This window comes from Solea solea, chromosome 11 (genome assembly GCF_958295425.1).
Source record: "Solea solea chromosome 11, fSolSol10.1, whole genome shotgun sequence".
Classification (NCBI taxonomy): Eukaryota; Metazoa; Chordata; class Actinopteri; order Pleuronectiformes; family Soleidae; genus Solea; species Solea solea.
The window spans coordinates 7,278,117-7,295,754 of record NC_081144.1 but is presented as its reverse complement, the minus strand read 5'-3'; the positions used below and the strand labels follow the sequence as shown (position 1 = coordinate 7,295,754).

The 17,638-nt window shown below is 39.6% G+C and overlaps 1 protein-coding gene across 2 annotated transcripts in view; it reads left to right on the top strand.

Moving 5' to 3' along the window:
* LOC131468322 (metabotropic glutamate receptor 4-like) overlaps positions 1–17,638 on the top strand; it is a 127,731-nt gene that overhangs the window by 52,246 nt on the left and 57,847 nt on the right. For both annotated transcript variants that reach the window (XM_058642413.1, XM_058642414.1), the window contains exon 2: positions 15,704–15,920. In XM_058642413.1, coding sequence (XP_058498396.1) covers positions 15,704–15,920 — 217 coding nt within the window. The remainder of the gene's footprint in view (positions 1–15,703; positions 15,921–17,638) is intronic.

Here is a 17,638-nt window from a genome sequence, read left to right as displayed (position 1 = left end):
TGCAGAGGACTGTGGTTGTTATGGAAATTTACAAGGTCAGTGACACTTCCATGTCAAGGTATTGATCATTTGGACGGTTGGAAGGCTCTGCTCTTTGAGAGTACAATAATGATTCCCGCTGCAGAATTGATCTTCTAATCTAAATCAAAATCTTAATTAAAGAAACACTTAAAATAGCCACACAAGGAAATGACATCTACATTGGATTCTTCTGTACTGAACCATTTATGTTTTAAGACAGGAGGCTGGGCTGATGACTGAGTACATAGTGGGTCTGACTACTAATCTGGAAAGCAGATGTGCTCCATCACAGACCTGCAATTAATATTTGTGTTTCATTTTATGGTAACGACAATCGTTCTCCAACCATGAAATGTTGCATTCCATTACCCTAATCTGTCTTCAACCATTATGTATTTGCCATAACCAAAACTTTCCTAATCTTAGTCATACCTAACCACAACGACATAATCCAGAGTTGCCAAAGCTCTTGTCTGGAGACATAAGCTTGGTGATGCAACAACTTAGGTAAACGTGAATATGATTGCATGTTACGAGTTAGTTGATACACAACAAGATATTTTGCCCAATTTTACGCACAATTCACAGTCGGGCAGAGTCTGCACCAGTCAGCACTATTTGGGGACAGTCAGCATGGCCAGTTGGCACTGAAATCTGTCGCAGGCGCAGTCAATCAAACACGTTTTTTAATTTTTTGAGCCAACTCAGGATGCATTCGGGTAGTGTGTACTGATTAGTGACCCAACTGTAAACACATGTTGCCAAGGGCCAATGAAAAAGAGTAGGTGGGACACGGGAAATAGCGTCAGAAGACGAAGATGGCAATAAGAAGCGGGAATATCAGAACTGACGCTCTCGTAGACATGTTCGCACTCGCGAGACTTTGATGTGTTCAGTTGGCGTGACAAATCACGTAGTCTGTGATCCCGCACCAGGTGCTGTCATTAAATGTGTGATCCGCACAAAATCTGCTGAAACCAGTCGGTAAGCGTGTTCTCCATGTCTTTTCAAAATCGACTGATAAAGTCATGTAGTGTGTCCCCAACCTGAGAGGGAAGCATGAATGGAATGGGACTGCGGCGCGTTGTCATATGTTACGCAACATAAAATGAAGAAAAGTATAGTAAAACCCTATGCTTCATGAAGTTGCAGTGAAAGGGCAGTTAGAGCGTCTTTATCGTCCGTGTAAAAACTATGGTACATCTACAGTGTGCCTTTAAATCAAATCAGCCTTATTATTCTAGAGCTTGTAACTCTATCTTTATAGGCAGATCTAAAGATCTAAAAAACATTAATGGGTGTATCCACGTTTGACGCGAGTTATGAAAAAGCAACTTAATGAAACACGCTCAATCAAAAGGATCTTTGGGAACATATATTCACTATTCATGTGTACTTATTTATGTTACATCCCGACACAAGATAGCGGAATTTTGTCACACACTGGAGAAAAAAACCCACAGTAATGATTTAAATTAAAATGTATACATGTAAATACAAATGTGAAGTCACATTTTTCTTTTTTGAGTCTGTGAAAGAATACTTATTGATACATAACATGGGAAAGGTGAAAAAAAAGAAAGCAGAATAACATCATAAATATATAATAGCCACTCTGAAGTTACAGTATATAGTGTTGTGCTTTTAGTCTGCACTCCACACATTTGCTATGAGGAGAAGGAAAATGTTAACACCACTACTCATTGTAAGGATTCACAGCAAACATTTGTCGTAGGGGTAATTTTCAGTAAATACATTTATTTCCTTTATCTTTTTTTTTTTAAAACAACAAGACCTGGCTCCAATGGGAACATATTCCAAACAACAAAGTGACCCACATTACCTACAAATTAGTGTACACTCTTGAACAAATTCCCAAATTGCACAAGGGTTTAGGCTAATTTAGTGCAAAACAAACACATTTAACGGAAGGCTTAAAGGAGCAGAAAGTTGCCCGGAGTCAGTGTTCTCACATTTATGGAACTAAAGTAAACTGTTTGTCCCCTTTAACAAATGTAACAGATGTAGCTTAAGTCATGTCGACTTCGTTACTCTTTGATGAGATTAACACAGACTAAATCGCAGCCTTCTCCAGCCCACCACATCTGTCATCAGTGCTGCCAGGTGGGGCCTCAAACAAAAGACAGGTATGAGTTTAGTTTGATGTTTCAATGGGCATCAGGAATGAGTAACTCAAAGCCCGGGCTCCTTTTTTGTTTATTTCCCTGCTGATACCATTTTATTAAGAGGTGATTGAGCTCCGCAGGCTTGGTTTGCTCGGTTGAAATTGGAGCCGATTTCTGCTCTTCACAACAACAACACCTGTTTACCGCCCTCACTTGGGACAAGTCGGTTACACTCTGGATTCAATTTTGCTTGGCTTTTTAGTTTGTTTGTGAACAAAACAGCAGTGGTCTGTCTGACCTGTGTTTGTCATTGAGTCCTCTCTCCAACACCTCCTTCCATTCACAATCCCTCCAAGGAAACAGTTCTCCGACATATTTTACACGTTTACTTAGATATTGACATTGAAAACACTTTGAAAACAACTTGAAAAACTCAAAGTGTAATAAACAAAACGTGCCTTAGTCTTAGACAAACACAGACGCTTGCATCCTCTTTGTTTTATGGTTTACTGACCATTAAATAATAAGGTACGGTAAGGTAATAAATAAAGCTTACTCTTGCTAAATTTAAATGCAAAATATTATCTCTTCTGAGAGGCTGAGACAGCAAACAGAGATCCCTCAAATGCAAGTGGACCGAAAGAAAGTTTATTTAAGGTTGTACAGCTGCTGAATATTTTATAGCTTTAACAGCACTGGACCTGAAAATGGACTTGGTGGACAACCTGTGCGGTTTAATATGGCCTAGTCGGGTGCAATTTCCCCACTGTATAAATGAAAGAAAATACACCTTGATTTGCTCACAAATAGCTCACAACAACCAGTTATTTTAAGCAGGTCATGAGGGTGAAAGGTCAAGGGTAACAACATGTTGGCATTCACACCGTCTTTACATGGATTCTGCAGCAGTTTGTTTATCGAGAAATGTAAATTACAGTCCTGCTGGGGATATTTTATATTCTTATATCTGTCGCCAATGTGTTTACAATGTCAATATAATATCTTACTCTTAATAAAAGCTAAAAAAAAAGGTTTAAAACCCCTGGTTATAGACTTCTATAAACATCGTGATCTAATTTTTATCTGAAAGCCAATAACTGAACATTATTGGCCGGACTTGATTTCTGCAGCCAACATCAACAGGGACAGAATTAAAAAGATTTGGGACATACCATCTGTAAATAGAGCTGATAATGTCTAACAGAGGAAGGGGCTCCCTGTGGTCCACCCACTGGAGATATTAGTGTGACCTCCCACTCTCTTTTAACAGCGTCTTCTCTCCATTCTTACTACACGCTGTCACTTTTCACACACACACGCAAACACAGGGTGTGATTCTGAATAATTCATGAAGTCCGTTTTACTATATTAAAAGATTGCTTTCGTGGAAGAAAACATGCACAGTGGTGCATCTTGCAGTGCCGTAACACTCTACTCCTTTGAAGCGATGCCACCGTGGGTTACCAAAGTCCGGCGTTTTCCAACTTCTTACTAAGAGAAGATATGTTTCTCACTACAGCCGGTGAATCTCAACTCTGCCGAACAGCGGGTCAGTGTCGATATCTGCTGTGCGTGTCACAAACAGAGCATGTACGCTTGAAAGCACTCTAATGTTTCTGTTCACCATTTCTATTCATATTTTGAGGACGAGCAGATGCCGAAGAGTGCTGGTATTTCAGCGAGTTAGTGTAGCATTTAGAGCATTTACACATGTACTATTTATAGTCTTTTATTTATTTATTCCACTTAGTGACAAAGTGATTGATCCACAGACGCTACAAACGAATAATGCAATGAACATAACTAATAATAGTAACACATTAAGGTCAGCCTTTTTGCGATTAACGCCACTGACAGCCCTCGTTAAAAAACGGGAAGAATTTATGGATCCTATGCAGGGACGACAGAAATCTCAACACGGTTGTACGTTTTTTGGACCGCTGACACTTCCTAACTGATCCTGAACACTGACATCTGCTGTGAATAGTGTTGATTTCAATCATTTTCCAGAATAACTATAGGGAGTGTGAGTTATACCCGCGCACTAATTGTACTCTTAACGCCTTTCCTCCTTTTGGACTCTGTCGTAAACACGCATGCTACTGCTGATGTCGTTACTCATTAATCAAAGGTGTCACTTGGTTCAAATCTCGCATCCTCAACCTTTAGTTGAGATCATTTGCATGTTTAACGCACGTAATAATTCAATTTGTAATGGGACAATTAATCACAGTTGCCACTGGCCAAATTAATGATTGCCACGGCTTAGCAGACAGAGTAACCCTTTAGATTCAGCACAAAGTGGCTTTCAGAATAGAGAATATACACTAAGTGCCAGGCGCCATATAATATTTATTTCAGCTGTGAGTGAGGTTTTTTATTTTTTTTATTATTATTTTATCTATTTTTTTTCTTGCTGTGGCAAAGTATGAAAAATGAACTACCCATTTGTGACAAAAGGTTAAAATGAAATGGAACACCCCACCCCAGGACGAGTGGCAAACACATTTTTATCTAGTATTGCCTGTCCGTTCTCCATTTCCAGAGATAGAGAGATTTATGTAACAGCCACAAAACGGCTGCTGGCTACAGTTTTGCACTGCGTTTGGTGGTTGTATGTGTGTGTATGTGTGTGTGTATGCGTGTGTGTGTGTGTGTGTGTGCGTGTGTGAGAACGATAAATTATGAGAAAACTGTGTATGCACATCATATTACCCAAATGCAAAACTTGTAAATCAGACCTTAGAATAATAAAGTGGAAGAGACCTGGGGTTGTTTGCTGCCAGGATGCAAACCAATCAGTGAAACTGTTGATAGATATGGTGGAAATAAAGTTTAGCTTACACAACATAACCTGATTACTCAATAAAGCTACACCCCTCACACATGAAAGATGTGTTGTCTTACTCAAAATCTCACCAGAGGCGAATATATTCTGATATTTTCCACTGAAGGAAAAGCACATTCAGATTCCTTTCACATATCAATAAATTCACTGAATAAACAGGGAACTTCTGGTATCTTGATGTCTATTTTTTTGATTGCTGTGACTAATTTGCCTCATAAATATTCAGTAATGAAGCAAGAGGGAAAACAATTACATGGCAACAACATGAAAACATTTTTTTTTTGATTGAAAGTCAGTCATTTATAGGAGAGCTTTGAAATGCTTTCAAGTTAATGAAGTGTTGTGCCCATGTTACACAGAAATGAAGGCAATAAAACAAAGCAAAGACAAAGGGAAGCACTCTACGTTAAAGGTAGGGTTGGAGATCCTGGAAAAACAGTTTTGAGAAGGCGACATTTTGAAGTCAAATGTCCAAGTCGCTTTCTTCAGACTTCCCTCCTAAGCCACGCCTCCAGAGCACAGGAACATGCTGCAATTACGGATTCACGAGCATGTGATACATGTACTCTCGAAGACATGAAGTTAACCTACCGGTCCAGTAGAAGCAGAGCCACCATGGCATCACTTTGCAGCCCCTTTCTGGGCATTCAGTTTTCGCCCACCGTTTAATCGCAGCACCGATGTTCACTCTGGTCTTATCAGCTATTTTCTTGGCAGTAACTTTTCCCAAAAAAAACGTCTTTCGTTTGCGACCAACACAATGTTGTTGGCTCCTTTTCTGTCATAACATGCTGCAACTGTCTCGATGGATTTAGCAAGCTAGCATAAGCTCCGGCGTTGTCATCTGCACATGCGTGATTAGTGCACAAGGAGGGGTACGCGCATTAGATGGCAGTTTCATTGATGCATCACGATCCAATTATTTAGTTTGGGCCGTTCAATATGATTGGATGGCGCTTTTAGAGGCTTGTCCGTTCCACAGCTGACTGACGTTTTATTATTTTTTTTGTGACAATGCATTAATTCATTGGTTACAGTCGGGTTGTGAAGAGGATTTTCAGCAATACAGTAAAAAATGTTCTTTAAAGTCTCCAGGATCACGTGTTACTGTTAACACTGTAACGTGTAAACAGGATAAACTGTATAGAGCTTTAGTGCTGATGGCTGTGTGAGCAGAAGAGAGCACTGCGATGTTGCACATTATTTTCAGCAAACATGAAATGCATAATATTGCCAAGACAAGGCTTGTTGGTTTGAATGTTGTGTTGCTGGATAATAGAGGAGAAATATATCACAGGGTGTTTTTGTTGTTTTTAGACTATGTTTGATGTTATGTTTGTGGATCAGGTTTCCAGCAAAGCATGGTTTACAATATACAGGTTGGATATTTCACTGCATCAAAAATAATAAGCTTTATCAGGGAGGCCTTTCATGGAAAACAAAGAGGATTGTATTTCCATCCTGAATACTTTTATCTTTTCCCTGGGCTACTTGTTTTAAGAGCAGCAGCCCAACAGAATCCAATAAGATGATAACACAATGATAAAATAACCGATAATCAAATCCAGGTGCTGTTTATTTGAGTTTATTCAGCTATTAACCTTTTTGTTCTGTAAAGTGAAAAGAGACTGAAATAACGTAAATTACTTTCAGGGTTGGATAAAGGCAGCATGAAGCTTGTTATAAACACAGAAACAAGTATATATGCAAGTATATGTTAGACTTGAGCTTACCATTGTACAGCTGAGAATAACATCAAGCACTAAAATGGTGGAAGGTAAATATAACGCAGCAGATGAGTTAAACGTAGTTCAACTCTGGGAGACTCAAATCCTCATGCATACAAAATGCTGCTTGGAGCAGAGCCAAAGTCTTTTAACATAGCTTTTAATGTCTCTGTTTCGCCTCCATCCTTAGAGAACAATAAGTGCCTTTGTTGACAGTAACATCTGACACGTTCTGTGTGTCCCGGACTTTTGAGTCGTCCTGAATCTATAAACAGCTTCATTTTGTCCCATTAGGTGCCACACACAAACTTGTCGGATCTAGACTCCCGACGTTGCGAGCCAGCGACTCTGCAGACTATAGGGACGGTTGGTTTAGTCTTGCTTCAGTTACCTCCATGTTGATTGGTCTATTTTTAGCCCGACACCGCGGCTGTCCTGAACCCAGTTACAGTGCGGTTTAAGCAGGAAGAGTAGAGAGAGAGAAAAGCGAAATATACAAACTGTCAGAGGATAAACAAATGTTTTAACAGAAAACAAAACACGATCATCTAAATGCAAGCTGTTTTAACAATTTCCTGGGCAAATAATTTCATGCAGCACTATTACACTAGTGGAAAGAGCTTGTTTTATGACACAAACAGTCAAGTGCGATAGGAATCTGCTACTGTAGATGTAGTTGAGCCAGCATCAGTGGCCACAGCCCAGACATTTTATGCCACACACTTAAGTCAGCATGTTACTGATCAGTAATTACAGGAATCCCTTTGTTGGGTCTTTGTCTTACACACTGTAACACTATCCTGTCCTGTACTGTCGGAACGGTAAAGATAAGAGGAAACAGGGTTCCTGCTTTTGTTCAGCATGCAGATCCTGTTCCAGATTTATACACTCATCCGGCACAACATTAAAACCAGTCTTTTATGAACTGCGTGGTTTGTATTAGAAAAGATTTGCGCATGATGTGTTTAGTATCTATTTATAAATGCAAGGATCGTCTGTCCGTCTGTCTGTTCATCACATAGTTACCCTCCAGTTTGCTTGACAAGTGACTGACAAAGGGCACCAGTGTGTGCAGCGCCAACTTTGACATTGTTTTGATAGGAAATGCAATGAAATATAGGTTAAAGAAAACAACAGACACACATTGAACAGGTACTGCCAGAGGTGGTACGAGTAGTACCACTATTTTTATAAATTTTTACTTAAGTACAAGTAGAAGTACTGGTCTAAAAATGTACTTGAGTTAAAGTATAAAAGTAGCTTAGTTACTTTTTTTTAACAAGGTTCTTTCTTGTGTCATGCAAAAAGGACAAGGGGACACATTAATTGTTTTTAATTGAAAGGCAAACCTTCAATTAAAATGGGTCAAAGGTCACAAATACCTCAACTTTCTCACCTTAATTTGTGCCAATTCACCTGTCATCATCATTCACTGCCAAAGTTTCTGGTGTGTGATTTATTTTATTCATTTATTTTTATTTCATTTTCTTTTTACTCAGTAACGGATGTGATTTAAAACGTAGCGAAGTACAGTACAGTAAATGTAAAATTACAAATGTTACTTTAGTACACAAAATACCTACTCAATTACAGTAACGTGAGTAAATGTAATTCATTACTTTCCACGTCTGGGTACTGCATTAGCAGATCAATGATAGAAAGCAATGAGGATGACAATCTCCTTTTTTAGCATGAGGCTAGAACAAGAAATAATGTCAAAGTGAATGCTCTATGAATACAAATATGTGCAACAATTCAGAGACTGTGGCTACAGCAAGCAAGTCTGTTCCTGATTTGAGTTTAGCTGCAACCTCTGTTAGTTACAAATAGTGAGGAATAAGAAAGACGCACGTGCGGTTCCTTTTAGAAAAGCACCTCACGGGCATCAGTGTGGAGCTCACATTGTTCATTTTAGTTTCACCATATTGATTTGGGTAACAATGTGTGGAACTATCTCAATGTGCTTTATGACTCAGCACATTGCCTCTGCAGCTAGTCACGGCGTAAAGTCGGGCTGTGGTGAGAGAGAGAGAGCGAGAGAGAGCAACTTATTTTTTTTACTTGGCAGAAGTGATGTGTCTTAACGACAAGAACACGGAAACTGTTGAGTAGCTGAAAATAAGCAACACCATAAAAAATTGTCTACAACACAATGGTTTGATCAATCGGCGTGCCACGAGCAGAATCTTTTACTTTATCTCTGGGTAAGAATGGAAATCAACACCGCAGGGACTCACTGATAGGAGCTTCACCTTGGATAACATCCAGTCTTACATACAGTCTTAATGGAATAGTGAAGAGTTTACAGAGTGCCTGAAGGTGCCGGCGAGTGTCAATCATTTGGCTTCCAGGGCCTTTTGAGAGCATCCATAACTAAACCTGCCTCTGACTGAATAGGAGAAAAACAGGTATAAAACTAAGACATTTTGTAACAATAGTGCCATTAATGGGACAAGTGGAACAATTCGGTAATGATTTCTGCAAACGCAGACACCCACAGAAAGGCAGAAAACTAGCTTATAAACACCATGGACAAATTGAAAACCAGGTTGTCAGGCAAACAAACCTCAAGAACATAACAAGGCAAGTTATTTAAAACAAGTGATTTGAACATTTAATCATTCATTTAAAAGGTGTTAACTTGAATACATTTTTAGACCAGAACTTTTACTTGTACTTACTGTAAGTAACATTTTATCAAAAATAGTGGTACGTTTACTTGAGTAGAATATTTCAGTACTCTTCCCTCCTTGATTAAATTACATTACATGTCATTTAGCAGACGTCCAATGTAACTTCTGATGTAAGTGGGGACGGATTTAAGAAGTTCTCTAAACATAGTAGAAGGTATTTTATACTCTTGCTGAAGTAATTAGGTAAAAAAAAGAGCTGAGAAGGGCTTGAGTGTCCAGATACTAACATATCACATTTTCACAAAATCTTTACCACTTAAGCTGGCTGCAACTATCATACTGTAAGTTATCTTGACCTCAGCTGCACACTGCGCTTTTCATAGGTCAAAGCCTTGCCAAGATATTCTCTCTTTGTTGCAAGTGGCACATTTTCTTTTCACAACACAACACATTGTCTCGGGGAAGACAGCAGCGGCCCTTGCAGAGAAAATGTAATTCCTTGAGTCAATAATAAGAAATGTTCTGGCCTGCCCCACACTAGAGGATAATTGGCTAGATTTCAGTCCCAATCTGGCCCTTTCGACAATCGCGGGTGCCTTCTGATTTTAGGCTGATTTTAGCAGATTATCTTGCCAAATGATTATGTAGTGTGAGGGATTAACAGACGTATTAAACATGCAATAACCAATGAGACAATTTGACTGGGAAAACAGATGTTGTGTATTTTTGTTTAGAACGGTGACTTCTACAAAGCCAAGTTGATTCCACACACACACACACACACACTAAATGTGGTCCTGCGACTCGTCTTGATTGTCCAGTCTGTGCTTTCTCAGTATTCAGACACTGAATATTGGTTACAAGGTTTGTTGTGTCTGTGGTCAGATTGCAAAATCCTCTCGTGTGGGGGCAGGCTTTCAGAGCTCAATATTTTCTCAGGTGGTACTTGGTATAAAGGTTTGAGAACCACCGCTCCAGTCCACTGAGCATGAAATCTTGCTAACACAAACACAATAAGCTCTGTCTGTCCTGGTTCCAGTCAGAATTCAGAAAATGTGTGATTGTTACAGTGGTGCAAATCCCTCAGGTGGAAAAAAAAAAGAAGAAATAAATACAACACAGACTGGCTCCACCATAGCTCCCACACAGCCTCACAATACATGTCACAAAGAAAGTTTAAAAAAAAAAAAAATACAAGATCTTAAAATTACCTCGAGAAAAATCAGGTATCATGAATCTGATATCATGACGGATCATAACAGATTTTGTTTTATCTCATTTGTGGCAATTTAATTATATTCAAAATTTGATAAAATATTCATACCTGAGGCTGTGCAAGATAGAAGATGATATAAGTGATGATATCAGAATGGTCACATCCATCATAGTCCAGTTCCTCCATTCATGTAGTAATTGTTATTCTAGTAGTGTTTAAGTAAAAAGTATTGCATTTAGGTTTCAGTAAACAACACTTAGCTCTCAACCAAGTAAATTCATCAGAGAGTACTAGAACGACAGCATATATACATATATATACACATATAAGTATATATGTATATATGTATATATACACACACATATATATATATATATATATATATATATATACATATATACATATACATATATATATATATATATATTCACAAAAATCGTCTAATTGTCGCCAGGAGAGAACGAGGAGACTTTTATATGAACACAGAGCACCATGATTTCTAATAGTTTTGTTCTTACAGGTCTGAAAGCTAAAAAGTTACCACAGACCATTCAGTGAGAGCAGAGAACGACTGAGCAGTGCCTCTCAAGGTGACTCTCAAAAGACACCTTTTTCTCTGGCTGTGCAATAAAGAAAACATAAATGCAAGGCCACGGCCTGCTCTGTGCATGACTCTCATTGTTTGCGTTGCTAGGCAACAGTGAGGTCCGTCCAGTTGCGGAACTATTTGTGTCGGCGGAAACCAAAATAAGTGATTAAATAAAAATAGTTAAATAAATAAATCCCATCCTTTTCATACTGTCAAGTAATAAATAGCATTTGGGGGAGTGCTGGACTGAAGCATCATCACACTCAAGGTTGTGTGCTATGGATATGCCAAGCATTACCAAACCTAGAAACCCCTCAAAAGTAAAACAGATGTTTAAGCCAAGGTTAGCCAACACTCATATTCCCTCAGACATTGTTTAATGTCTACACTTTGTCAATGTCACTTATCTTTTCACTAACTGTCGGATAATTCTCTGCCGCAGTGACTCAAACGCTTTCACTTCCAATCTGTGACTCCTGGAAAAAACTCCTGTTTCCGGGCAACCATGCTTTATAAGCCTCAAAATGTCCGTCTTTACTTTACTGTCTTTTGCTTATTTTAATCATAAAGGAGCCACAAAAAAATGTCCTGTGATTAAGTGCTTTTGCCCATTTGTCCAGAATAACCTTTAATATCTGGCTGTTATTTGCAATTCACTGCACGTTACAATCGTGTATTATCAATTTAAAATGAAGAAAAACAAAAGAAAGAATTTAAAGAAACAATGTAGTTGTACACGAACGCCAGATGTTGCACGTTAAATTTGAACAGCATTCAACATATTTAACGTAACATTCGTTTGAGTCTTTGTCTCCATGTCCACTCTCTCCTCTCTGGTGACAAAGACGCTGATTTATTGGCTTCCTGCAACAGCAGGAGTGGAATTACCGTAAAAACCACATGCCAGCTTTCAGAAACGTCACATAACGCAAAGTGTGCTTGCGCAAACGTGACGTCTGCGATGTGCTCAGTGTTAAACGCTAAAGATTACTATTGTAATATTGTATTGTACATTTTACATATACCCCATTTACACCAACAGTGTTACTTGTCGGTCATGCTTCTCAAAAATATCAATTAGAAGCCGTGGTTTTGCAGATGTAAAGTCGTCGTCTCCTTTAATCCTTGTGAGTGTCGGACATTTGGTGTGCCACCACATGTCTCCCTCGTTTTACCGCTACCTCCGAGGAACAACGTGTATTTGCAGAAATAACAAAAATAAGTCCTCACACTGAACTGAGTGAACTGTAGGTGCAAATTGCTTAAAGGCTCATTTTCACTCGGCTGTGTGCAAGAACATTGGAAAAATCTAAAACCAGACATCATTAACACCTTACAAACACGTTTATTTCAGTTTGCTAGACAGCCCCCCTTCGTGACGTCAAAGACGTGAGAGAGAAATCTGCTTCACACTTTCATGTCTTCCAAGAGGGAGGAAAAACACAGATGCAAAAAAAAAAAGAAAAAGAACAGTCTTCTGTCAAAGCAGACATAAAGGAAGCCAACGTGTGGGTCATGTGAATTACTGTTAACGCCACGTGTGAAATCAACAAGTCAGCCGACTGCCATCAGGTCTCAGGGTACAAACACTGATCAGGTCTGAAGGTTTGTGTCTCTCAGAGCATTCCAAAGGAATATGATCCAACTGTGAGGTCATTCAATGCTAATTTGCAAAAGCAAATCCAGCTGAAAACAAGACAACCAATGTGAAAAGGCTGTATGAAGAAAAAAAAACCCCAGTGTGATGGTCGGGTAACTGAAAAGCTGCCACTGACACACTGGCACATCTTCCATTTTCATGCACTCAGATTTCCCAGGTCTGTCTCTTCCCTTCTTTGAAGGAAAATAGAGTTAAGGAGACCGCCCTCATTTGCCGTATTACAGGTCATCATCTATAAAGCCAAGCCTCCAGTAGAGCACTGTTAATGCACAGTGAGTTTTTCATTTGGACATTGTAGAAGCACAGCAAGTTCTGCCTTGGCTTCACCAGTGGATCATTGTGAAAAGAAAGACAAAGCCAGTGTCACGTGACAGTGAGGAGCTATAGGTCATGGGATACAGACTATATGGCAGCGCTTCTAACGCTTTGGCTGCAGTGCCGAGCAGGGGCACAGTGAGCAGGACGAGTCCAGTGCTGCCGGACTCGCTGACCGCATCAAAGGCTTCTGCTGTGTGAGGTGAAAGGGAGAGGAAAAGGATGCTATCACTTGCTCAGCAGTCTGTCTGCTGTAAGTGGAGCAAATATTGGGAAAGTAGGACTGTTGTCAGGTGAAATTTACTTTGAGGTAACAGTAACACAGCCTTTTCTAACAGGAAATTGAAGTTTGTTTGTTTGTCAGTAATACGTATGAACTGTCACCTGTCAAAAAACAATATATATATATATTTGGCATAAAAAAAGGCATCTTACTTATATTCTCAAATAGAAATAATAACAGAACCCAGGCCCATGTTAAAGTCCAGGTACATTTTTCACTTCATTCAGCCAGTTACTGAGGCAGACCAGTTTGTTTGCATTATCAGGAGACAGAGAAGCTCGCTTCTTTTGAATGATGTGGCCTGAGAGTGAGAAGGGTTAAGTGGGCCGTGGTTTATGGAAGTAGCCTGGCAGCTGCAACCACGTGAGTCCAGTCTTTATCACTGAAATGCGCTGTGACGCCCAAGTAGTTGTCGTTGTTCACAGAAGTCCAGTGGTCTCCTTATGAGAGCGATGTCCTTTGCTTGCTCGAGGCATGTTCCTCTGCCGCGCTCTCTCATCCTCATACCAAGTGTGTATCCTTGATACGATGGTTCCTCTCGAGGGTAGATCGTAAGAGGTACCTCCTGACGCAACGCCAATAACAACACTAATTTATTTACATGTGTATTGTATACTAATGTTCCGTAATATGCTCTGTCCCCTATATTAACATGGAATAAATAAGTTTGTAAACCGCTCACTCTCCACACCAAAGTCCATAGAGAAAATTAAGGATTTGACATCACGGAACACAGTAGTCGCTGCTGCGTCCATCACTGAGTTGAAGTGTGTAAGGACACAAATGAAGCAGCAGTAGACCAACAGCTCCAGTTTCCCCGCAAGCTAAAAACTGTGATCTTCTCTAAGAAATTAGTGCAGGAGTGCGACTCACAATCTTCCGTTTCCAGTCCGTCTAATTGCAGGATTAAATGGCAAACGCACGCTTAAAATACTGTAGCGCTGACAGATACATGTACCTCTAAAATTGGGTGGTATAGGTCCCTTGAGTTTACCCAAAACACACCATTAACCATGATGTGTAAAAAGTGTAAAACGGAGGGAAATTCATACATCTCCTACACTGTAATAAATGAATGTTCTCTTCATATACTGCAGGTTTTTCAGAGTGCTCTTTAGTGTCATGTGCAGTCTTTTCCTCCATCCACACAGCCCTTCATCTCAGTGCGGATGCTCAAAAGGTTCCATTAATAAACATTAATTGGAAAGGACGAGCAATGTTTCATTCATTTGACGATCATCATGAGAAAAGCCTCATTGGTGAGACATACGATTGCAATAAGCATTTCATTAAAAATGATTTTTTGAGTAGCTGAACTGTTGTGGGTAATGACTATAACAATATTAGAATTCCCTATATTTGCACACATTAGCACCTCAACCCCCTGACCTGCCCCGGGATCCAGTATCCCTGACACAGGATGACGGGTCCCCGGCAGCTGCCATGTACACCTAACTGCCTAAATCCATCATAGCTGGGGGAATCAGGACAAGACAAAAAGTGAAACCATGAAACACACAATTGAATGCCATAAAATCTGGTCAGTTAAGTTCCAAACCATGCAGCACAGACACGACGAAGTAGTGAGATCACAGAAACAACGGCAGCCATAAATCAGAAATAACTTGAGGGAGCGGAAATTGAGATAATCAATCAAGAGTTTAACCCAGGACGCGGCTTGTTAAACCATTTTTTGACAAGAAATCCCCAACATAAGCTGTTTATGCAGGTCAACAAAGATGTGTCATGTACATGTCATATTGCACATGTCATTTTAGTGACATATGGTAGTTTCCCTCAGTTAAATAAGTTTGACTTTGGCTTCAGATTTCTTCACAATCTTCTGAGTTATCCTGAAACATCTGACCTTACAATATATCAACAGCTTCCCCACTGTAAAATCCTTCCTTTGGGAATTCTTACAAGAACACCGAGTATTATTACACATCTCAAGACAGATCGTCGAGTGCCTACAGTATATATCTCTTCTTCAACACAGAGTGCTGTACCTCTCATATGACGACGGAGACATGAAGGGATTAGTGACGCCTCATTTACTGTAGAAAATACTTCCCTTTTTGACAGTTTTGTAGCTAAGCCCGTCATCATCAGGACTATTTAAAGCCAAAAGTAGAGGATGACTGTCACCGAGGAGGAGCTGAGACATTTCAGCAGATGTTGCGTTATAATCATGTATTTATACATTAAACTGCAATTAACCTTTTTTTTTCAAGTTCCATTTTCCCCTCCACATATAACCCTATATCTCTTTCTTCCTCTCTTAGATTCCTCAAGTGAGTTATGCCTCCACGGCTCCCGAGCTGAGCGATAACACCCGCTACGACTTCTTCTCCCGGGTCGTGCCCCCAGACACCTATCAGGCCCAGGCCATGGTGGACATTGTGAAAGCCATGCGCTGGAATTATGTTTCCACTGTCGCTTCAGAGGGAAACTACGGAGAGAGTGGCGTCGATGCCTTTATTCAAAAGTCTCGAGAGGACGGTGAGTCCACCTTCAAACATATCCGCAGGCGTCCTTGTTGATTCAGACTGATGTGTTTCTCGCTGGGTGAATCTCATTTTATGTACCAAAAAGCACATTGAGAGTTTGTTTTTTTTGTTGTAGTTTTTTTTTTTCCTGTGAGTGGACAAGCAATTCAGTCAGTGTTTCAAAGATAGAGTAACCTTTTATAATCCAAAGCACTTACTGCTGGATTCAGGTCTACGAGCTATCCCTTCTGTGTTTGTGCATCTGATGCTCTACTCTACACAACCACGGCTCTGTGTGAGTGGCAATAGAGCAAAGGCGGAGCCACACATCTCCGGCCAGTCACTGACAAAAAACAGCATTAAGATACAGAATAAGACAACTAAGAGTATTGAATGGGAAAGAACATCTAGCAGTGATGTCTGAAGGTTCTCAGTCATCTAGGTCAAAGTCATTTTCAGTAGTTCGCTGTAGACAACTGTTGTCCAAGGAAAGTTAAAGAAGGAAAGCAAGGAAAAAGGAGAAAGTGAAACAATAGTGAACCTTGATTTAACTGAAACGTTTTGCAGCTTCTGCATCAGAATCAGCTTTAGTGGCCAGGTGTGAGTGGAATTTAACTCTGGGTAAAGCTGACTTATCAATTTCTTAACGGATTTTCACGTTTAATCTGTGTTTGTCAAACCTGGAAATGATGATATTCTCCAGTTTCTTGTTTTGTCCACAAGCCAAAATGATTCCGTTTTAATGATTTCCTAAGAAGCAAAGAAAATATTCACATTTAAGAAGCTAAAACAATATGAAATCTGGTTTTAATAACGAAAAAAAGTAATAATTGACGATTCATTTGGCAATTGTTTCCGCTCTAACTCTGGGTTTTCCATTTCTCCATGAACTCGCCCATAGAAGGGACACAGAAACAAGCACAGCAGAGGATGAACAAACACGGTAAACTTACACACAGGGTTATATAAGAATGGTGCAGGAGTAGTTAAATGTGTGTACTGTACACAACAGGTTAATAAATAAGTCAGTTACAGGTGTCAAGATAATTACTACGAACATTCGATCGGTGTAAGCTTTTAATGGGAAACAATTTGTCACTTCTTGCAGCAGTACGTCTCCCGGCATGAGACACAGTTTAAAAGAAATTGCGATATTATAACTGGCAAATGTGTTTACAACATGTTGTGTAAAAATGTTTACGAGTTGATTTTTTTACAACATGCTGACAATAAGCAACAACAGTTTTCAAAGACATCTCACACGTAATCCATGGTGCAATCAGCACTTAACTACATGAATCCTTTGCCGGAGAAATATCAGTGTGCACTGTAGACTGTTGAGCAAGAATAATACTAAAATCTGAATTCTTTACTTGAAACCAGTGTTCATTTTGTCAGACGAGGAAAGACTGACTAAGGCTATATTAACATGCATTATTGTTAACGAAAAAAGTCGAGACTAAAACTGAGAGAAAGAGAAATCTCTCTCTATTTTCATTAACAAATTGAGGAGACAGATATCCAGCTGTGACGCCTTCAAAATATTCTGAATGAACAGGGCTCGATATTTGGTCGCACGTCTAATTATAACGAGTGTATTTTTTTACAGGTAATTATGATATTTATTCAGTAATTGAGATGTCAGTCAGTCAGTCAGTCATCATCTACCGCTTTATCCTCTGCTAGAGGGTCGCGGGGGGTGCTGTGCCAATCTCAGCTACATCGGGCGAT